At 41.1% G+C, this 23,801-nt stretch overlaps 3 protein-coding genes across 4 annotated transcripts in view; 1 reads left to right on the forward strand and 2 right to left on the reverse strand.

Annotated features, from left to right (window-relative positions):
• LOC125016057 overlaps positions 1 to 962 on the reverse strand; it is a 14,489-nt gene extending 13,527 nt beyond the window's left edge. Inside the window, exon 1 of the mRNA XM_047598224.1 lies at positions 262 to 962. The gene's annotated coding sequence lies outside the window, so the exon portion shown is untranslated. The remainder of the gene's footprint in view (positions 1 to 261) is intronic.
• LOC125016343 (proline-rich transmembrane protein 1-like) overlaps positions 1 to 12,387 on the forward strand; it is a 15,410-nt gene extending 3,023 nt beyond the window's left edge. For both annotated transcript variants that reach the window (XM_047598788.1, XM_047598789.1), the window contains exon 4: positions 11,909 to 12,387. In XM_047598788.1, coding sequence (XP_047454744.1) covers positions 11,909 to 12,064 — 156 coding nt within the window. In that variant the 3' untranslated portion in view covers positions 12,065 to 12,387. The remainder of the gene's footprint in view (positions 1 to 11,908) is intronic.
• Positions 12,388 to 12,782: 395 nt separating this feature from the next.
• sdha (succinate dehydrogenase complex, subunit A, flavoprotein (Fp)) lies at positions 12,783 to 23,779 on the reverse strand. Its single transcript, XM_047598778.1, has 15 exons — positions 23,675 to 23,779; positions 22,932 to 23,015; positions 22,618 to 22,779; positions 22,263 to 22,406; positions 21,760 to 21,924; positions 21,512 to 21,660; positions 21,264 to 21,388; positions 19,893 to 20,061; positions 19,588 to 19,783; positions 19,302 to 19,473; positions 18,897 to 19,015; positions 18,645 to 18,756; positions 18,348 to 18,478; positions 18,063 to 18,176; positions 12,783 to 17,922 (listed from the first exon to the last, which is right to left on the reverse strand). The coding sequence occupies exons 1-15, from the start codon at positions 23,735 to 23,737 to the stop codon at positions 17,836 to 17,838; spliced, it is 1,992 nt and encodes a 663-aa protein (XP_047454734.1). The 5' UTR covers positions 23,738 to 23,779; the 3' UTR covers positions 12,783 to 17,835.
• Positions 23,780 to 23,801: the final 22 nt, after the last annotated feature.

Genomic DNA, 23,801 nt, shown 5'->3' on the forward strand with positions numbered 1-23,801 from the left:
TAATTTAAATAGTTGCGAGAGTTCGAAACTTGAAAACTTCAGCGTATTACAGCATGTTTAGGCGGTGCTGATGAATGTGTGTGTGTGAACTTACTTGGGGCAGACTTCTAAAGCAGCAGACGTTAAACTCTATTTAAAGGCCGTCTACATTTAGCACCTAGTATTTACATTGACCATGGCAACAACACAGAGAATACAATTCCACAGCCACACAGTTCAAGCACTCATTTGTGTTACGTCCTTCTGTATGTTAGCCCTTACCTTATCATCATTGAACACCCTGTGGTTAATATGTCTACGATCCTTTAAAGAACCTTCGCCTGTCATTTATCTCCAGCTGGTCATTTGATCCATCTGTCTGTGACTGTCATTTGTAGCCTTGACCTTATTTTACCTCATGTCTTCTTTCCCCAGATTTAGTTTAAATCATGTGACCCCAACGGTTAGTGACGTATGTCGGTACTTGAGTACATAAACCACAGTCACTTTAACCCAAGCCTATTGCGAAATATCTCAGAAACAAGTATTCGTGTGGTTTTGAGCATGATGGTGAGTTAGCATGAGCTGATCAATTTTATAGAACTTTTTTATATATATACTTCCTTTTACTGTAGCTGCAGGAAATAGATTTACAAGTCACTCAGTACTGAGCACTCAGTGCTGAGTGCTGTTAACCGACAAATGTTTCTTTTGTTTTAGCATCTTGAAGCTGCTATCATTTACAGTTTTGCAATCATTATTTTTTATTTATTGCAGATAACGGAAAACAAGTAAATACGTCTCTGCTTCCTTCATATTGAAGCCTTTAGATCAGTGGTTCCCAAACTAGGGAAAATTTGTCTGACCTGCGCTCACCATCAGTTTTCACCTGTTTGAGGGATAGCGTGGATCTTACCTGCACCAGAAATAGCACGAACATTACGTACGAGATTTAAAAATGTAGTATTACTGTTGTTTGAAATGCCGGTCTGCCGCATGAACGACTCTTGTTTATTATATCACGCAATAGGTCAACCGGAAATCGGGCCGTATTAATGTGGTATTATCCCACTGAAAATACACGTATTGCAACCTAGTGTGGAGGAGGAGAACAGTTGTTCAGATTTTCTCTGCTGCATGTAAACTGGGACAAGGACTGTAGTCAGAAAGAAGAATTTTGAGCATAGCTCGATTAAGCTCTGCATGTAAACGCACTGATTGTGTCCTCAACAGTGCCCAAAATCTGCTGAAGAATCTGCTCTTCTCCTTGGATACAGAGCAGCTAGCAGATGTTGCCAGTGTGCTGCCATTATCGTTAAAAAAGTGTGCCATATATCTATACAAGCTGGATATAAACACAGTCGCACATGCATTCCTCGATTGGTGCAATTTCCCGAACGTGACGTAGGGCTAACTCACCTATGCACTTCCATTAACGATCGTGTAACAACACATTTGATTTGTTTGCTTCAAAAAATGGACAAAAACCTCTTATCTTCAGAGATCAGTTTCTTATTGGAGTAGACCAAAACTTTGCTCTGTTTTTGAGCTGCTCACAGCCCTGGAGCTTCTACAATGATACAGTCTGACAGGCCGTCCAGAGACAAAATCAGACAGGCAGGTCAACATCATTGTGTAAATTAGCGGGTCGACGTAGCATTCCTGCTCACATTGAAGCCGAGTCGAACCGATAAAATCCTGGGTCGATTGTCAAAAATGCGGAAGTTAGTGAGGTTGAGTAAGGTTGGGAACTACTGCTTTGGATAACCAAACCATAGGCGCACTGCTGTTTGTGTCTTTGCAGCTGACTGTGGACTTTTCACAGAGTAGTCTTTGATGGTTAACTGCTGGTCATCACCAACAAATTCTTGGTTGTTTAAGAGACTAGATCAAGCATGTCCAATGGAGTTTAACAAAGCCACATGGAAAATCCCACAAGGACTTAAGTTGTTCCTGTATTTACACAATCAGGATATAACGCCTTCATGGACTTTAGTTTCATTTCTCTTTAAACAGTTGCTCAACTTGTTGCCCATGCTGTTGGAGTTTGCTTCAGTTTCGTTCTGAGACACAGTGTCCTTGCTTGGGCATTCTTTTTGTAATAATTCAGCTGTATAAATAATAATCAGTGAATACCAGAACTGTGTTGGCACATGTGTGCCAAAGAGTAATCATCTCCGGTGTATTTTGTGTATTTGTGCCTGTAGATTAAAAAATAAAGACAAAATGTTTAAATCAGTGAGGTCCACAATGCTGTTAACGGAACTGATACACTGACTGGCCACAACAATAAAACCACTGACAGGAGAAATAAATAACATTTTGTTACAATTCAGTGTTCTGCTGGGGAACTTTTGGACCTGACATTTGTGTGGATGTTACTTAGACATGTACCACCCACCTAGACCAGGCCAGACACCCCCACCCTATAGCAATGACACTCCTTGATGGCAGCAGCCATCCCCAGCAGGATGCAGCTTGTCAGACACACACACAAAAACAGTTTAGCAACAACTCAAAACACATGAAAGACAGCATAAGGTGTTGACCTGGCCTCCAAATTCCCTAGATCCCAAACTGAATAAGTAGCAAGCCTGATCCACAGAGACCCCTCCCCTCAACCCATAGGACCCAAAGGCCCCCACTAACAACATTCCTTTGCCAGACACCACACACAAGGCCCACGTCCACTCTCTTATGAGTCAGAAGTGCTTTGGAGGCCTGATCGGTTGTACAATGTATTTTGTTTCCATGATGTCCAAAAGTGAGTTTTAGCCGTTTATTTGTAGCACATTAGATTTACAGTTCTATTCCGGGACAGAAAAAAATAGAAAGTTGTTGGTGCAAAGCTGCATACATGCTCTAATCACCTGGCTCTTGTGTGCACAGCTGTTACAGACTGCGATTTCCATGATGCATAAGCGCACATTGCACACAGATAAGGCTAGCATGATAACATTGAATTCATTCCTGGGCTGCGGGTGCAGTGGCAGCACGATAACTTTAAGAGCTGCTTTGACAAGCAATTTCCTAAAAAGCCCCGTCAAGTTGATGTAATTACGTTTGAATTTTAATCACTGTTAAGCAAGAAAGACTTTCATTTGAATGTACACAGGCATTTTTTTTCTATCTAGTAATTCCATTTAAAAATTCCTTTTAGCTGAAAAATCTACGTCAGCAGCTTTGGGAAGCTATATTCAGTTACACCATTGCCTCAAACTACATGCTAAGCTAAACACTAATGTTTATCATTACTATTGATGTGCAGACATTTACTTATTAGAATGAACACAGGGGTTTTGGCAGATGGGAATATAACTAGTTTGGAAAGTATTTAGTAAATATTGGTTCCTTATACCCACGTAAGCATGTTGAATACACTCTTTCATACATGTTTGCCACACATGGAAAAAACATTGTGTGGTGAGACAAGTTTCTCGGAGGCTTTTCGAAACACAGACTTTTTTCTTCTGTTTCTAGCAGATTGGGCAACCCACAGTGTGCAAAAACACTTTGCACATGTCAGAAAAGTTGTATCGTGATTGATACTTTGGGGCAGTAAAAACATACCCTAAATCTAATTTTATTTAGCTTCCATGTTTCCAACAGCTCAGTCGGGAAACATTGTGAAAAAGGTCTCATTCAGGCACTTTGGTTTCTTATTCAGAAAGTTTGCCGCTTATTATAATTTTATTTTGTATTTTCAGTTGCAACATTGAGCTGCCATTTTAGCATGAAGGGCCATTTTGTGTGTAACCACAACACTTCAAAGTAGGACAGTAAATTGTGAGCCCTGAGTTGTTGTATTAGTAATGTTTGATGAGTTTGAGCGGTGTTTCCTGGAAGTCAATGTTGGAATACTGTACTAATCTCCCTTTATTTGTCTTGTCATAACATACCTGGCAATCTAACAAGTAATCAGCTCTCATTGTAATCTGAATGACATCCACTCCCATTCAAGCCACATGTACAATAGAGAGGCTTTTTTTTTTTGGATGGATGCAGTCATTTGGTTCGCACAAATATCTGAATTCACATCATGCATATGACCAACTGAACAAACTAGTGTCACCGAAAAACAGAAAAAGACAGAAAGAATAAGTGTACAAGACATGAACTAGTCTAACTGGAAGGATAGAAAAGATTTTTACGCTGTGTTTTGTTTAAACAGCAGCTGGAGGATTTAATCATTTGGGAGGGATGCAGACCCTCTGTTGACTACGTCAGAGTGGTGGGAAAGGAATCTGCATCTGCTGAAGTGTCTGTCCATTTGTTTTCCTTAAGTTTAGTGGATGATAACTCATTTTGACTGTTACGTTAAAACAAGGTGGGAGCAAAAAAAGATTAAAAAAGGGGGTAAAGAAGAATAAAAGACAGGTTGAGATTAACATTTCTGTGGTTGAATTTCTGGGTTCAGGTGAGAGTCGCAAAAGTGCTCACAGTTTATAACAGAATCTAAACAGGAAAGAAGGCAGGATGACTGAAACCAGACAGGAAAAACACAAGAAAACCAGCGCAAAAACACAAGAATGTGGGTAGCGATATGGAGCTGGCTGCAGGCATCTGTCTCACTTAACATTCCCTTTCTGGCATTTCAACCAAGGCCATTAATAATCTCATGAAATATCAGTTTGAATTTTTACTGCAATGAAGCATAATACGTATGACTAATGAATGAAGTGTGTGCCAGCCTTTTAATGCAAGTGAAACACTTAAATGGGGAGAAAAATGTGAGCTACTTTCTTTATGAGACACATGTAACACAGCAATCACAGGAGTGTCCGGAACAAACACTTCTTTTGTTGGAATCAGACTCGTTTTTTCCAGCTTCAAGCCGCTTCTCTTTTCTGTAGCAGTGTCATCAAACGGGCCTTTGTTCCCGAAAGCGTCGGCCGTCCCTCACAGATCAGCTCTTATCAGCAGACTGGAACTAAAAGAGGCCCTTGCTTTTTTGGCAGAAGTTGTATTTTAGTGAGCACCATATTTGCGGCATGAGATAATTTCCTCTTCTTCCTTTTCCTAAAAGTTTCCAGCTAACTGTGTCAGATTTGGAATTTCCTTTTCTAGAGGGTTGCGCTTTTACTACATTGGCATTTTTAGAGATTGGAGTCTCTCTTAAGTGAGCTATGATCAGCGCTGAGCGGCAGAGAGCAGGAGGCAAAATGACGGCAAGGTCAGGGAATTCTTTAACCGGACGACAGTAAAATATATTATTATAATATTAAAACAACTAATATTCACCAGTTATCTAATATGGTTAACAGATGTCGAAGGCATAAACAAAGCTGTGTACTCAATGCAAATATTTGTTCAACAGGGGATTTACCACATCACCGGTATGACTAACAAAGTGGCCCCGATATAACAGACATGACAAGAATTTCAAGTTAGAGAAAAAAATGAAATCAGAGTTATTTTGTAAATGTGGTTGTACACTAACCTGATTTGTTAAAATGAAAGTATATTATTGTTTAGTGCGGTAAGGTGAAATTAAAAAGCCAGCTATAGATCTTTCCAGTGCGTTTATCCAGTGTATTAGCCGTGGTGATTATGAGACGAAGCTTCTTTTTTTTTTCTCTCAGGAAGCCTCTGCCCCCTTGTGCATATCAGGGCGTCTATAGGCTTTAATGCATTCCAGATGGAAAATTTTACAGGCCTACGTAGTGGAGCTTTGAAGTTACACAGAGCTCACATGGAGAAGGCAGGCATCCCCGAAATAGGTTGCTGCCCAGAGGCTATGCCGGTTTAACGTACACAAACACCAGCAGTCACATGAGACCTGGTATCAACAGGTCCATGAGAATAGAGGAAGAACAATATAGAGAAAAACGACCCCAATTTCTAGTTCCTCTTCCACAGTCAAATGAAGGATGTGGCTAAATTCAAGGGGGTGAAGTATGCAGTTGTTGAGAGGGTGCCGCACAATATGTTCCAGGAAATGGTGAAAGAGGTGTCGGATACCTAATGTATGTCTGACATGAGAGAGTTACTTTGAGGCTTTTCTCTCCCGTCGCTTCTGTCATCAACTGTTTTCACTTTCTTTTTTTCTGCGCTTTTCTCACAAGTATCAGCCCTCGCTCACTGGTACTCGATTGTTGTTTCGTGCAGCAAGAAAGACGGCGAAGTACAGAAAGACACGCTGATGACCGCCCGGGTGATACCGCAGGGTCTGTTTTACGTAGGCTGCAGCAGCAAACAGGAAAGCTGGGTCACTCTGTAAAAGTCACATAATTGAATTTTGGCACCAGTGCATTAGTCTGTACAAAGTAATTTAATAACATCGAAGTCGAGTAGAAGATGCGTTCAAGGAGCTATCCTTGAGAGCCAGTGGAGGAGCTTTTACATTCACCCAAACTCTTCCGAAATACTACACACCTACTACGTTTCTTACTGCACAAGGTTTTAAGCAATATTCCAGGAAAGCTGTACGTCTCCGCCCTGTACTCTCTCTCTGCTCTCTCCTTACAACATAAGCAGCGTTGTAGTAATTTTGCTTGGCTCTGGAGTGAAGAGCAGCATGTCCATGGTCATGTTCGGTCCTATTTATAAAACACATGAAGAGTTGTAAAGACTTGTAAAACTAGGAGATCTGTCTTTATGTTGAACAAGCTTTCAGTGTGCGTTTCACTTCACAAAGGTGTTTTTGACCTTCTGATATCCAAATGCAAAAACAAACCCTAACCCAGCCATGCAGTGAACTTTGGCCAGTTTGGGGGACTTCCACAGTTTCACTGTATTAACCCATAGCATGCACTGCAAGTGGCTTACGACACACTTCACGTTTGTAGTGACTCTGACTGAAGCACTCCTCCTACTAAAAAGACCATGATGTAGACACAAAAATTCCAGTTCCAGCAGCTGCCCTCCGTGCTGTGGGGGAGGGTCAGAAACAGTCAGTGTGTTTGCACGCACAGCTTAATCAACTTCCTAACTACAGTTCTTATTCCAGTTAACATGAAACGGGAAAAAAAAAATCAAATAACTGACGGGAACATGTACTCCTCCTTCACTCTAGGCGACGATATGCTTATTTTCAGCGAGATAACACCACGTTAATAGGGCCCCCTTTCCGGTTGACCTATTTGTTGTTGTTGACCGTCACATACCAAACGATTCATTCATGCGTAAGACTGTGATTTCAAACAACAACCAGACGGATAATAGTTCCTCTTTTTTAATCTCGTACATAATGGGTGCGCTACTTATGGTGCAGGTTAAATGCGCGCTATCTCAGGCAGTTCTTCCACCAGCTCCGTTTACCTTCTTCTTCTTCTTCTGCGACTGGCTTTCTTGGATGTTTTTGTTCAGGGGTCACATTCCAGTGCAGTGGTTGCTCCACAACCACTGCAAGACGTATACATGCCGGAGAAAACCAAATTCCAATCTCATTATCTGGTTGTCTCCGATTGTAGTCGGAGTAGCGTGTTTACATGCGCTTAAGTTTTCCAGTTAGAGTCTGATTAGGGCAACAATTAGTTTTTTTATTTGAGTAATAAACTGTGTCAAACTCCCTGTAGGAGTTGGTGGGTGTGTTTTCTGACTCAAACCATGTGTGTCAAAGTCCCATGGAATATATTTTATACAGCTGACTCATTACTCTGTTTCAGTTTCAGAATTAGTGTTGGAGTCAACATGTACAACTGTAGCTGGGTTTATATCGACCCAGATATTCCGATCACAATCATTTTAGAAGCCTTAAATGCTTCATATAAACACCAAACAAGTGGAATAAACAGGCCCAAACCCACAGAGGTAGAATAATCCTTTTCCCAAACTGATCGTAAGTCATGTAAATGGTGAATTGGAATGAAGTCAGTCTCCGATCTCTGACTCATGCTCCGTCTTGACATAAATGCGCAGTGAGATGTTTCCTCAACTGGTTTGTGGCGTTGCGGAGAGCTTGTTTGTAATAACAGCTCCGAAAAAATAGACATTATCGCATGCTTAGACGGCAGAAAAATAGAAATATTGAACTGTTTAAAAAGGTCCATCAAAAATTGACTGAAGTCGGGATAGACCGCAGTGTGGAACAAATTCAGAAACTGCTGGAAAACCCTGAAGACCAGCTACTGTAAGGCTAACACAAAAGGCAACGCAAAAGTTGATTATGACCCCACAAACTTTCCGAATCAAGCTGTTGCTTTAACAATAAAAGTGTAAGGACAATAACAACTACTATGCTGATTAGACGAGAGATAAGTCACGGGGTTATTTTATAGGATTTGGATCACCGAGATCCACGCTTCATTTCAGTAGGTGGCGGTAATGCACCTGAAAGATGAAGAAGAAGAAGAAGAACGGGATGTTTTCATCGATCTGTGCATGTCATACGTCTGTAAAATCGCCGTTCCGATTAAAAGTAGTGGTGCATGTAAACATTAGATAGGAATAGATCACCTCACATGGAAACATTTGACCTGAAACCTTCAATCAGAATGAGAAAACAGTCTCCATATAAACCCGGCTAGTGATCCCATGACTATCCATCATAACTGACTAAAGGTTGCGAGGATATACAGTAAGTCATGAGTCTAAATAAAGAGCAATGGGTAAATCATAAACGAAAACTGTAAAGGTGCTGCAGGGCTGTCCCGACCGTGCTTCAGACGCTGTCTGAACATGATTTTAATCCCTTTTGTCTGCACATATTGACTGAGTGGTCTAATCATGCTTAGACACGGTGAATTACGTTAATATAGTACATTTACACTGAGCACACGTTGAAAATGAAAATGGTTCAAGTCCTCGTATATTGTTCCTAATAAATAGGAGCTTTTAATTTTTCTCAAGTGAGCAGCTAAGTAATCCGCAACAACAGTAATTTGTTGTCATTTGTCTAGTTGAAATTTATTTGTTACTTTATTTTTATTTTATTTATTTCTTAAGGACAAAGGGTGAAAAAAGAGGTTTGTGTAAAAGAAATAGACAATGGAAGCTGAACTGGTTCTGTCTGAAGTCAACTCTAAAAGTGCATACACACAAAAACCTAAGAGCTGAAAGGTCGTGTTTTGGTTTTAAATTACACTTTCAGTTGCAAGAGGCTGGTGGGAAGTTGAGATTCAAATAGGGCACTCTGTATGTACACAATTCCCAGCTATTTAGCTCTGATTCTAGTTGTTCTGCTAAACTAATCTTCTTCTGGATGTAGCGTCAGATGTGAGAGTGACAATCAGACTCAATGCGTTCACATAAGCTTCAGTTAAACATCTACTACCTTTAAACTTAACCCAAATGCTGAGTGGTTGTAGGACATAATGTACCCTGCATTGCATGTTGTTCCCAAAGACTGTTTAAGAAAGGCTGTTCCTGTGCTCCCTTTGCTCTCATTTCCTGTTTTCCTGTAACCTTCAGCAACTGAAAAAAAAAAAAATGTAATCTTTAAATTTAAAGGACGGTGTTGGATTGCGAAACGTGAGCCAGAGAGCTCCGAGTAATCATGTCCAGCTTTCCTGTGACAGACATACCCGGCTCCAAACAATACACACACACACACACTCTCTCTCTCTCTCTCTCCATGATGCACCAGATACATGCAGAAATGTAATAGGGTTATGCGAGTGGAGTGCGTAGGAGTCTTATTTGATTAAGGCTAAGGGCTGCACTAAAAGGCACGCTGTAAATCTTTATGCTCAGACGTCCTTGAGGGTTCTCAGTCATCCAGATCATGGTAAAAATCCAAATGGCATTTACAAAAAAAAAAAAAAAGGCAACTGGACTTGTAGAGTTTTGAGAAGACGTGTCACTTCTCATCTGAGTAGCTTCTTCAGTTCTAAGTTGAGGTTTAACTAGGAAGCTCAGTGGGTAAAAAAAAACAACAACCACAACCTTGCTTGACGTGTTTCTGTAAGAACTGGAAACTGGTGCAGCTGTTTTTCTTTGTCGGCGTCTGTATCTACAAGATTGCTGATTGCTGCTGTTATAGTCTTGCAGTTAAGTTTTTTTTTTTTTTTTTTTTTTTAGTGTGTGATTATCTCCAGCCTTCCCTGAAAGCTTGTTTGTTGATCTTTATTGATCGGAATGAACTTGTGTGGCAGGGAGGGCATTGCTGCATTTAAGTAAATATGGGAGGAGGAGGAGGGGGGGGGGGGGGGGGTGAATACAGAGAAGTGGATGTGGAAGGATGGACAGAGGAAGGAAAGCAGGTGGTAGGAACTGCTCAACACTGCTCCGTTTGTATTTCTTGTATCTGCGCATGATATGCATTGCATTGCACAACACCGTTTTTTTTTTTAAGCCTTCGCATGGTTCGTGATCACAGTTTTTTCCCATGGGGTGCATACGTGTGATGAATGCAGCTGCAGGCCTACCACCATAATGGCAGGGGAAACATTTGTGAATGGTGACAGCCATGCATTCAAATTCGTCTATTCATCTATTCAGAGAAAGTTCAGTTTCTACTCGATTTAATCGGAGTTACATTATCACGTCACGTGAGACAACACCATCGTTCGCGTGCCAACATGGATGTCAGACAAACATCTGAATTATCATCTCTGTAAAACTGGACCAACAAGGATGTGTTTGTTTGATTTTCGTCGTCAAAGGTATCAGAACAGTTGGCATGTTGACTTAGCGTCCGAGTGCCCAAACATAGAGTTGAAAGGACATGGAATGTGGACTTGCTTTCAGAGCTTCCCTTCTCGTACACTCAAGGTGAAATCGTGATCAGAGACTGTAGCTTAATAGGATGCTGAATAAAATGACGCGATAAGATACAGAACATGTGTTTACATTCCCTGAAACATCAATCAGCAGAGAGCTTTTTTCAGAGAGACCTCGGTGTGCCCGATGACAGCTGGGCATAACAGATAGGCATAACAGCTCGTACCACTGGCATAAGGTCACGTGTTACATACTGTGTATGAATTATGAATTTGGACCGTTCCTCTACTTGTGTTGGCCAGAAGTCGCCAAACCGACTAGTCTGCACAACCCCTATCTGGCACTAATATTACTTCTAAAAAGAAAGAGGCCAGTCCTGGATAAATGTAACGTGGACATAAACAGAGCGTACATAATGTTGGCGATAAAGGTTTTCATAATAGTTAAGAACATTGTCTTTTCCTGTCACACGCAAACAGTTTATTCCTGTAATAGGAGCTATTCCCACTGGTACAACTGAGTTAATGAAAGGTCCTTTGGGGAAACAAAATGTCAGAGTGCTTTGTTTAAAGGTTGGCAGCATAAAAAAATAACAATGAGCTATATGGGAACAACTTCAAAACTATAATAAGATTTCCGATCCTGACTGGCTCAAAACAAGGTCCAGGGAAATTCATGATAAAATCATTTGATTTATCACACTAACACTGACTTGTTTACAGTCAATTTTGGGTTCAGAGTAAACAGAATGAATAAGAGTTCATTTGGATTTTCATTTTAAAAAAGCAGAAATAATAAATATGCTCAACGAGTAACTTCACCTTCCGTCCCCAATATATGAAACGAGAAAACAGAAGAACTGAACAACCGAACAGCTTCATGACTGATTCATATAAAACCAGGTGTTTTGAAGAGGTTAATGAGGAAGAAGAAGTTGGTGTCTGTTGTTGACGCACGGACGTGCCTTCGGAAGAGTAGTCAAACTTCATTTTCGGTTTTATGTCACAGAGTCTATCATCTGAATTGATCTCTTCTAATTGTGGAGAAGTACCATTGACATGGCCTGCCATTTATTTTGTCAGACATAAAAAAGTTGAATATGTCAAGTTCGGATGCACTAACAGACCCCTGATTTATCCAATGATGTGTAATTATTTCTAAAAATGCTCAGTAACGTCTGGATGAACTTAAGCACATCTCTGAACACACATAGGTGAATTTCTACAGTGAAGGTCCAAGATTCAAGAGAAATAACAATGACCAAAGCACATTTTGGAAAGGAGAAAGGGACTTCAAACGTTTCACGTATCTTTTTTCTCGTCTTCAGGCACGTGAAGCCAACCTCATGGGCAACAGGGCAGTGGCCGAACGGAGCAGCAGGACGGCCAGGACTCTGAATCATGTGGCTCTGGGAATCGGCATCGGCACTTTTATCCTCTTCATTGTCTACGCCGTGGTCATGACATCCGTCCTCAGCCACTAAATCTGTTCCTGCCCCATGCTGTCAACCCCTATGTAATCATTCTAGATCAGGCAATATAACCACATCAGGAATATATCTGTGCATTTCATTGAATTTGTATTTTCACATTGGTTACCACGAAAGAACATATGAAATTATGATCGTCAGCAGATGTCCCTTTATTGAGAAGAAAGTACAGAATCGCCGTACATTGTAGGTAACTCTGTAACTGTAGAGATGAATTTCTACAGTTAACCCTTCACTTTTTTATCAACATCATTTCTGCTTGAGATTCTCTTTATGTTATCGCACATCAGTAATAAACACCTTCCTGTTCCATTTTATATTTTTAATCTCTGATGCCTTAAGAGTTCAGCCTGGAATTGGTGTCGCTCCACCACACATGCAGACTAATATTAGAGTTATCACACCTCATATTCATTAGCAAATAATTGTCAGTACCACTTCCTTTGAGCTCTGTCCAGTTCTGCAGTTTCAGTTCGAAATAACTCTTCAGCGATGCAAAATATGGCTGCCTTTATCAACAGAACTAATTATTCATTATCACCATCAAACTAAAGCATGCTCGCATACAACAAATTTACCAAACAAACTTTGAAAGCAATCCCAGGTTGGGACATTTCATTTTCGTAAAACTTCTTCCCGATGAAATAAAAAAAACAACAACATATAAATAAATAAAATGAAAAGCACTGTGAGTCTTTGTATCTTGTGCCAGTTGTTTTTTTTTTTTTGTTTTTTTTTAAAAAAAAAAAACATCCATTTGTTTATCCCAGCTAAAGGGGAAGCAGACGGAGCCCTCATGGTGGTTCCAGTCTGTTGCTCACTCAGTGACTGTATCTAAACATGCATCGTGTTGTGAACCACTGACTGCTGCTTGTTTATGCACTCTCTGTATGTTCTTTCTTTTCTGAAGCCTGATGCTATATGTCAACGTTTTTTTTTTTTATAAACAAAGTATATTGAAAAAACTGTGCTGTCTGGTTTGTTCCAGTGATCTTTATCGAGCTAACAAGTCTTGTCGTAATAAGGTATTCATCTTGATGCTGCAAAGCTGGCCAGCATCCAGCGTCCCTTTACCTTGTTTGCGGCCATTTATTAGATAAAGTGCAGGCGTTTTGCTGCCTCACAGTCAACACAGACTCTTTCGTGAGATGCACCAGAGAGAAAGGCTTCAGGGTGTCAGCAATGACTTCAAGATGTCAGCTGCATCGTGACGTCAGAGGAGCGGTCTGGAGTTTTCTGTACACGTTCCAAGGCTTTTCCCGTAAGTGTTTTGTCAATGCTCTCACGGCACCGCCCACTCTGCGCTCGCTTTTGTGCTTTCATCACACTTATACATGATCTCCAGTCCGCCCACGGCCTCTCTTAATTATTTTGACGTTTCAAGCCCGCCCTCAAATCTCATTGTTTTTTCCTCTGGGATTCTTCAAAAATCCAACATGCAATCACTGGCAGTCGTGGCACTAAAGGGGTCTGCATTCATCGTGTCCTTGGATACACTTAGATATCCTGCAAGAACTTAGTGGAGAAACACTGGCAGCAGCTTTTTTTTTTTCTCTCCTACTTACTCCGGCTGCTGTGTTTTCTCTTTGTTTCCTGCATGTTTCCCTGCAGCTACACCATCCGTCCCCATGGTTGCCTCTGTAAGTTTATTACTGTGACACAGGCTCCCTGTTAAATGTCCTTAATCATTGTGAGTGTCTCTGTTGATGCTTTCGCTTCCGTTTAACAGCAGAGATCTGACTGGTGGGTCATGGGAATACAATTCTTATTTTGAGGATGTGGGATTTGTGGGCATCCTGTGGTGAGACCTTTTAAAGAAGTGACATATCAAATATGTCCAAACTCTTAACGACATAAGTTGTATCATCACATAAATGGAGGTCACTGGGTACTAAAAGCTCATGACACAAACTGCTACACCAAGAACAACTACATTAAGAGCTGCTGAATTTAATACAGTACATTAACCTGATCCCTATCTCATAGCGTTATTAAAAGGCAGAGATGGGATCAAGTCATGTGCAAGTCCCAAGTAAGTCCTAAGTATTTTTTATCTTTTCTTTTTTTTTTTTAAGTCAAGTCAAGTCACAGGTTATGTCAAATCAAGTGCAAGTCAAGTCACATTATTGCAATCTTACCTGCAGAATCTAGTCTTAATAAAGAGAACAAATACGATATTAGTAACTGACAAATAGTGTTATTGGCCAATTTATCCAAACTGTTTAAAAAGGGTGACATTTTTATTACTGATATATTCGGTAAAATTCACAGAATTAAACAGAACACAAATAAAATTGAAAACCCATTAAATGAAATGTGCCAATCTTTTTCTAACAAATCCTCAGATATGCAAATAAAAACATTACAACTTGTCACTTTTCTTGTCATAAGGCGCACAGTGGGAAAATGAAGGTTGCTCAAAATTGGACTTTCCTAATGCAGTCATTGTCCCAGTTTACATGCAACGGAGAAAATCGAATTACTGGCTGGAACATGTCCTCCTCCTCTACACTAGGTGGCGATGTGTGTCTTTTCAGCGGGTTAATACGGACTCCTTTCTGGTTGGATAATACTACAGCTTTTTAAATCTCGTACGTGATGTGCGCGTTATTTATAGTGTAGATGGGATGCGCGCTATCCCTCGTCTACAACTGCGACCATCTTTCTTGGATGTTTTTGTTCCAGGATCATAAACCAGTGCAGTTGTCTAGTTTAACTCCGATTAAGGCGCATACATGAGTGAGTGAGCGCCGGGTAGAGAAAGGATTACATGACGAATTTAAACTATAGCGATATAAACGATATGGTCTCATTCGGTATTGCGTTTAAAATTATATCAATATATTTTTTATATCGATATATTGCCCAGCCCTCATTTCTGGACGACTGCGACATGTGGCACCTCACTTACAATCAGATCTGATGAAGACAAACAAGGGCGAATTTAATTTAAAGGGCGAAATAAGTGTGAACAGGTGTGAAAAGAACTTTTAGAAAGTGAACTTCCCCCATTACTATATACCTTTGTTCAGTCTGACATGGTTGTGTAAAAACCTGTACATGTTTTATATTGCAGCTTTGTGAATCAAAGGCTTTCATTGTGCATATTAGACATAATTTGATCATGATAGGGGAAAGACATTCCTAATTCTATGTAAGGCTGTGAATAAATACAGTCACTGACCTTTCACCCTGTCGGTGACATCATTCTTCACGGCACTAGGAAAACATGGTGAAGTCACATCACAGAGAATGCTGGGTCCAGGACAGCTGCTCTGACTTAGTGCCGCTGATGACATTTTGACACTGACAAAGATCCCACGGAACCTCTTCTTGAGAGAGCTCTGGAGGCTATGGACCATGGAAGAGCATCTGCCCTTTCTCCGAATGGTGTTTGGTGATAACACACAAGGGAGAACACAGCTGACAGTCACAACCTTCTCACCCCGTGGCCTCTGCAAATGGCTGTAGGAAATCACAAACCTCTTTCATCAGAGTCCACTCCCCAAGTGAAGAGGCCAGCGTGTAAAAGAGGAGGACATATTTACTGACATAAATCCATGTCTGCCGACAGCTAAAATCTAGACAGAAACTTAAAAGTACGTGCTGGGCTGAATAGCTTCAGAGAAAACAGAGATTATATATCAAAGTCAGTCTGTATCCATGCTCCCATCATGATAACATTAGCTGAACACATTAGTTACTGCTTTAACTAGCGGAATGGTTCTTCAAATGCCAGAAAAGTTTCGCAGAGGGCCGTCCAAAATCTTTCTTTTGCGTGTTATGAATTCTGTAGTTTGCCATTTCCCTTCACATATGTGATTTTTAAAGCCAAAAGCAATAACATTTGGCACCTTTCCCGCTTCCACCGACATGATGATTTGCGCAGATAGGGAGAATTCAAAGGAAATCCCTCCCTTTCACTTCTCGTGTTTCCCGGCATTCACAGCTGGCAATGGTTGTGATCCGAGACAAGGTCTCTTGGAAGTGTTTAGTCGTCAGTGGCACATTTTCCAGGATGGTTAAGGATCTGCTGAGGGCTGCAGTAGAATGGCTCATCGTTTTATTGCTCTTTATCAGGCACTTGTCAAACATTAAAATTGCTGGCGTTAAATCACATGATTGTGACGGTACGATTATACGACCTACCCCCCTTACAGTTTATGTAACTCAGTCATACTTGTATAAATTTATCTTGTCTGATGTATTACTGTTTCTACTGTAGTACTGTTTTACTACTGGCTGCAAGTACTATGTATAATTGTGAATGTGACAAATAAAACCTCGAAGTAAACCTAGAAGTAACTAAACTATTAATATGTGACAACTCAAGAAGAGGAGAGCCTGGTGTTAGAATTAAGATGCACATTTTCATTTTATAGTAGTTCTTAATAATGAAATAATAATTTATTTTTAATGGTATTATAAGTTTTTTTTTTTTTTAGCAGATGCTTTCGGGTGTATTTACACAAAGAATCAGTATCAGATTGGTGTTTCCAATACCAGCATGACTTTTACTAGTATCGGATCGGAAAGGAAATCGGTAATATCAAACATCACTAGTTACGGCTACGTCTGATTCAACAATGTGCTTTTACTGCCCCCTAGTGGATAACAAGCAAGAACCAGACCAAAGTAACGCTCCTCTTTGTTACATAATTTATTTTACTGTATAAAAGTGTGCAAGCATTCACTATATTTCCTACTAGCCACAGACACACCAGGAGCTGTTGTTGGTATACACTTTATTTATTCATTGAACAGCAAAACGAGATGAAAACATACTACTTCTCTTCGTCTCTTCAAGCGGGCAAATAAATTAAGTCATGCTCAAATCGACTCAAGTGGCAGTTCATGTCAATTTGTTCAGTATTATAAGTCTTGGATCTGAGCACGTCCTTCACCTTGAATGTCAAAGTCTTTTAAGGAGGAATTTCTACACCACAGACACACAACACCTCTCCCAAAACCAGTGTCACCATCAGCATCAATTGCATGTATGTAGAGACTATTGTTCCAACACAGGAAGCTATAGCACGGTTTTATTGTTGACATCTGAGCTTCAAGCGAGACGCTAGTGATAGTGATTGAGGCCAGGCCCCTGACTATCGAGTGAACAAGAGCCAGGTAATGAGCACACGCATGAAGTGTAACCAAAGTAAATACCACCCGAGACTGAAGGCCACAGTGAGTGAAAAGACATAAACCTCATGTTTTAACAACATACAGTATTCCTCACTGCATTAATTGTACATTTATGCAATATATACATGACTGACATTTCCCTCTGGAGCGCTGCAACATTTCAAATTACAATCATTTCCACTCCTCTCTTCACTCGAAGGTTACAATCCTTTAAGTACAATGGAAATGAGAGCATAGTATCACAAAAGGCCAAGCTTAAAAATGCAACACATTAACTACTCTGTTTGACAGTTGGAGACTGAATATTCTCAGGCACCCACTTCTCCTGTGTTTCTTAAAATATGTGCAAGTCACTCTGTCATAAGAACCTTGTTGAAATCCATCTACTGCAAACAGGTTACATCGAGACCAAACATACGTACAGGATAGGAACAGGAAGGTGTCACAAAGGGAAGAAGCTGACAAGACTATTGTGTATAAGAAATGAATGCAAACGTGCAACAAAAAGCCAAATTTGTCCCAAAATGTCATCTCTAATACAGACCACCTGAAAAGGTAGGATTCAGTAATAGAGTTATGTGGATTTGAGCGGAGAGGGGGAGGGACGGAGGAAGATCTTCTTAGTAGGAGCGGATGGCAGGAGGGACGTGGGCGCACTCCTGCTCATCCAGAGAGGTGTCGATGACGGGGCGGTATTTCAGGGTCACCTGTGAGTGGTCAAAAAGCAAAAAGTGCATCAGGCAACACAAAGGAAACGAACATTTAAAACTTGCAGGGCAGTTTAAAATCCCAGTGAAAGCACCACAACACACACACACACACACACACACACACACACACACTGTACCTTTCCAGTCTTGGGGTCTACGTAGGACATCGTGTGTTTCCTCCAGTGCTGGTCGTAGGGCTTCTTCTCTTGTCCCTGAAGGGGCTTAGAGTAGTCGTACTCATCGACACGGTCCTGGAATGCAATTCAAAAAGTAGTGTCAGAGGGAAGACTGGCTGTAATAAAGGGTGAAATATTGTTTATTCAACAGTGGTTGATGTATTTAGTAAGCAGAAGAAGAACAGACACTGAGGGGGAGGCCAAAAGACAAGAAAAGCAGAAGACATATACACAGATAAAACAGACCTTGAAGTCCTCTCTGGCATGTGCTCCCCTGCTCTCCTTCCTCTGCTCAGCGGAGTGAATAGTCTGGACGGCATTCAGCATCAGATTCTGCAGCTCCAACGTTTCCACCAAGTCTGTGTTCCACACGATACCTGGGGGAGAGAGGGAGGTAGGGAAAGTATAAGGAACAAAGGCAGGAAATGCGCATTTTAACTGATTAACTGATATTTCCTATGTCGCCCAGCGATAATACCACCACTTTGTGCACACAGACGTAAGAAACTGGACACAGAAAACGCAATAAAAGCGGTACAGTACCTCTGTCAAAGGTCTTGATGTCATCCATGGTCTGGTAAATGGCATCCATCTTATCACATCCCTCCTTCAGGACAGTGCCGGTACGGAACACTGCGGCATGAGCCTGCATTGTCTGAATGTGAGAGAGAGAGACAGATGTATTGTCACATTGTAAGTCCGTTGTTACTTGCACCCACTGATTCTACATGCTAAGCAGAACGTTTGACATTTTAAAACAGCTATAGGTGGCTATAAGTGTGCCTGAGTGGTTACCTTCTGCATGTTGAGCCTGATCTCGGAGGTTCTCAGACTTCCATTGGCAAACCTCAGCTTATCCAGGTTGGCCACGGACTCCTCTCCTGCACTGGGCTTCAGAGGAGACAGTTTCTCTCCTGCAGAGAAAACAATTACGCCAACGTCAGATATGATCCTGGGGGCCGAGCGCAATCATGCCGACTGTTGTGGTTTTATTTGATGTCAACACTGGTGCTCACAACAGAGAGAGAACTAATGCTGCTCAAATGTCACCACGTGATTATTCTTCATATTAAAATATTGACTGGAAATTCTTTTTTTTTTTTATGACTTTTCACAGACAAATTTGTTATCCATCCGTTCTAATTTCTAAACGTTTCAGCATTATCAACAGTTGAGTGTTAAATACTTTTAGATGCTCACCAGGTTTGTGTTCCTCAGCAATAGTGAGGGCGCAGGCTCTACCAAACACCACAAGGTCCAGCAGGGAGTTGGCACCCAGTCTGTTAGCACCGTGCACACTGGCACAAGCCGCCTCGCCGCAGGCATACAATCCAGGCACCACCTTGTCCTGCCCGTCGGTATGAGTGATCACCTGGCGGGGAGAACATGGAAAGTGTTAAAGGTTGTGTGCTCGATGCGTTCACCCTTTGTTGCGAGTGAGGAAGGGACACATCCAAATGCAAGCCTGCGTGCACAAATGACGTACCTGTCCCTTGTAGTTTGTGGGTACTCCTCCCATATTGTAATGGACGGTGGGCAGGACAGGGATGGGCTCTTTAGTGACGTCGACTCCGGCGAAGATCATGGCTGTCTCTGAGATACCGGGCAGCCTGGTGGCCAGCTGCTGAGGAGGCAGGTGGTGAAGCTGCAGGTACACGTGGTCCTTATCTGGGCCGACGCCCCTGTTGGAAAAAGGAAAGAAAACAAGTAAGCAACGGCAGAAGCTGGTTTGTGTCATTCGGTCTTGCTATTTATAAAAAAGGGAAGGGGGGTGGGGGGCTTTGACCCTACCTGCCCTCTCTGATCTCTATGGTCATAGAACGGGACACCACGTCTCTGGAGGCCAGGTCTTTGGCGTTGGGTGCGTATCGCTCCATGAAGCGCTCCCCCTCACTGTTGATCAGGATCCCACCCTCTCCACGGCAACCCTCTGTGATGAGACATCCAGCTCCGTAGATACCTGTAAGGATTCACAAGTTTAAAGGGATGTCTGGGTTCAGTTACTCTATCAAATGCATATTAATCCTAGTGTCTCAACAACATAACTTTGAGCCTAAAGCTTTTTATATTTAGTTTCATGATATTGCTTCAGTTTAAAATGGAACAGTATAATAATCCTCCTCTCATAATCAGTAGCAGTAGTGATCGATGAAACAAACACAACAGTGAAGCAGTGAGTCAACAATGTGAGCATAAAATCCTCAACATTTTATTGCCTTTATTGCTGTGGTCTGTGGACCAAACAGTGTTAAGTGTATTCACCTTGGCAAACACACAGGTTACTGTTAACTCCAAGTGTGTTCAATGCTCATACCCAGAGCGGAAAAGGGGAAACAAACATTGGTAGTTTACGTTTTTACTGGTAGTTTTATAATTTAGATTTTCTTTTTTAAAGTTGCTGTTTTAACGTTCTAATTTTCAGCAACAATAAAAAACATTGATATCTCATTGAAAAGTTCTTAAACGAGAATAATGAGAGTCTTTGTCAATACTGCAACTTATAGATAGATGCAGGAACAAAAACAAACAAGGAGGCGAGATCTATTATTGGTATAATGTGTGTATGTGTATATATATATATATATATAGATATGGATATAAACTTAGTCGGAAACCAGACAGGGATCAGTGCAGTTTTCCTACTACTACTAATGCAGATGCTTTATTTACTGCAGTAAAAATACACAATACATAATAACACATATATAGCCAACTTAATGTCAGTGTCCTGGGACCTGATGTATTATAGTTCCACACACTGAAACAGGTCATAAAAGCTTGAACAGTAATCTGTGCAAGCTTTGAAGTGCTTAGTTAGTGGTTATATATCTCAATATCCTAATTTTTATGTTGTAAAACCAAAATTCAAAGATTAACATAGATATGCATTATTAACTTGACATAAAAAGAAACTGAGAATTAAAACAAGACTGACACTTTTCAATAACCTTTTCAAAGTTTTACAGCTACAAAGTAAAATAACGGACATTAAACTGCCACTGACCATTTGTTTCAGTTACTTTAACTAAACTGCATGTGTCTTTCTTTAATTCCTGTTAAGTTTTTAAGCTTCTTAAAATAAGCTGCTTGCTGCTTCAATGCTTCTAGAGTCAAACTATTTTACGACCATGGTTTAATAGGTTACAGAGTTTATTTTCTCACCGGTCGGATGGAACTGTACAAACTCCAAATCCTGGCAGGGCAGGCCAGCTCTGGTCACCATCGCATTTCCGTCTCCTGTACTGGTGTGGGCAGACGTGCAGCTGAAATAGGTTCTTCCATAACCACTGGAAGGAAAGACATAACTCATTTATTAACCATCACACACTTCTAATAACACATGAACGGAAGAAATGTTAGTGTTAATGTGTAAGATCGCATCATATCAGTACACTCAGTGAGCCTCCTACCCAGTAGCAATGACAGTATTCTGAGCTCTAAAGCGGTGAATAGACCCGTCCTCCATGCAGAGAGCGATCACTCCTTTACACTCTCCGTTTTCCATCAGCAAGTCCAGGGCAAAGTATTCCACAAAGTAACTGGTGTCATAACGAAGAGACTAAACACGATTCAGAAAAGACAGAAAAATAGAGTTGAATGGTAGTCCTCAATAAGTACACAGTGAAAGAAGGCAGAGACCCGCTCCATGTGTACTTACCCTTCCATAAAGTGTGTGCAGCAGCGAGTGTCCTGTCCTGTCTGCTACACAGCAGCAGCGGTGGGCCTGGCCTCCTTTTCCATACTTAAGACTCTGGCCTCCAAAGGCCCTCTGGTAGATCTTCCCATCCTCTGTGCGGCTGAATGGCATGCCAAAGTTCTCCAGCTGGGAAAACGAGAGAGAGAGCAGCATGAATTCCCAATCTGAGATTATTATGTGTTAGATAATATTAAAGAATACATTAATAGATAAATAAATCCACTAGCCACCACACCAGAAGAGCATATCATCCATTTATAATTTGGCCAAGTTCATGCTTGAACCATTGAACTGTACCGATATGAAAACAATATTAGAAACTGTTAAGTGTTTAACATAAAACCAGCTTTACATCATTTGTGGTCAAATCCACTAAAGATGCCAACTATTACATTAGTTTATTTATTTGCCAACTAATACAACTCCTGGTTTGCATGTACATGTGTCTGTGTTAGAGTTCTTACCTCCACTACAGCTGCAGGAGCCTGCTCTGTCATGTAGTGGATAGCGTCCTGGTCTCCGAGCCAATCAGATCCCTTCACCGTGTCATAGAAGTGCCACCTCCAGTCGTCTTGCTCCATGTTTCCGAGAGCCGCATTGATCCCACCCTATAAAGAATATTAAACCATTCAATAAAACTGAGATGAAACATTACTCCTTTGCATTACATGTGGGTAAACAATGTTGTTTTAAAAGAATATTGTTTTTGCAGTTTAATGTAGGATAGTAGCATTAAAATAGGAAGAAATGGATTTGAGTTCAATCGACTTACAAAACAATGTACCGTGAACTGTCAACACAAATAGCGTGTGGTCGTACCTGTGCAGCAACAGTGTGAGACCTGGTGGGGAAGAGTTTGGTGACGCAGGCAGTGTTGAAGCCCGCTTCCGACAGGCCAAACGCTGCCCTAAGCCCCGCTCCTCCAGCTCCTACCACCACAGCATCAAACTCATGATCCACAACGGGATACTGAGTAGAGATCTGGAAACGAAGAAAGAGAGAAGGTGCTGTGGCTTTAGATGACAAGTCGTGTTTGAGGCTGTGTACATAATGGCACTCAGGCGTTTTATTATGTATCTGTACAAATAACCCTAATCAATACTCATCTGTGTAAAATAGGAAATATAACTTACATCATCTGATACTTTAGCATTGCTCTTCTTGCCATAGATGGAGAAGTGAAAGTTCCTGGAACCTTGAAGTGCAGCTGCAGGGACCTGAAAGAAAAGAATAAAAAGTTGAGTCTGTGAACACCCAAACAAAGGCAGCACCGCTGCTCATGTGGGTTCAACCAAACTCCTGGATGCTTACATACACAAAACCATCACACATGCGCTGCAACAACAAATTCCTACTAACATTGCAGTAGCAACTAAAATAGCTCAAAGCATGTATATTTATTGCCATCTACCCCCTCCCATATTTCACAGCATCATTTGTTCCCCACTCTGTGTTTTCAATGGCCGGTGGCATCATTAAATAAGTACTTTGGTCTAAAACTGTCTAAAAATATCAGAATAACACGTTTGTAGCTAACATACAACGGCTAGCTGCACTGTTCCACAAGGGCAACTGCAATTATTGCAATTAACTCATCGCTAACTTAAAATTTTTAATTAACATTAGCCCCGGTGTGTAAAGAACAACAATTAGAGACGGTATAGCTGTAAAAAATATTACACTGAACTCGGAAAATAGCTGTTTTCATGCTGTCACATTGAAACAACCTAGGCTACATAACAGATTACGCAAGCCACAATGCACCGGTTACGAAAGCAAAAAGATTTTTCTTTGGGCGCTAAAACCACACGTCAACAACACAAACAAGGCACAAAGACACATTTTAAATGTTTACCAACAGCTTGCAACTACTCACTGCTTTCGTTTTAAGCACATTTCTCTTGGAGAGAAGACGGGACGCCGCACGGACACTCGCCATGTTGTCAGGTGAAGAAGAAGGGTTCCTGTGGCACCGTGGAGGAGGAGCTCATATTCTGTAGCAC

The sequence above is a fragment of the Mugil cephalus genome, chromosome 11, assembly GCF_022458985.1.
Source record: "Mugil cephalus isolate CIBA_MC_2020 chromosome 11, CIBA_Mcephalus_1.1, whole genome shotgun sequence".
In the NCBI taxonomy this organism is placed as follows: domain Eukaryota; kingdom Metazoa; phylum Chordata; class Actinopteri; order Mugiliformes; family Mugilidae; genus Mugil; species Mugil cephalus.

Coding starts and splice junctions, on each gene's coding strand:
- sdha (XM_047598778.1), bottom strand. CDS start 23,737: ATGGCGAGTGTCCGTGCGGCGTCCCGTCTTCTCTCCAAGAGAAATGTG. Junction 21,661..21,759: donor TGCACACACTTTATGGAAGG/GTAAGTACACAT, acceptor AATCGTGTTTAG/TCTCTTCGTTATGACACCAG. Junction 19,784..19,892: donor ATAGAGATCAGAGAGGGCAG/GTAGGGTCAAAG, acceptor TTTTTCCAACAG/GGGCGTCGGCCCAGATAAGG.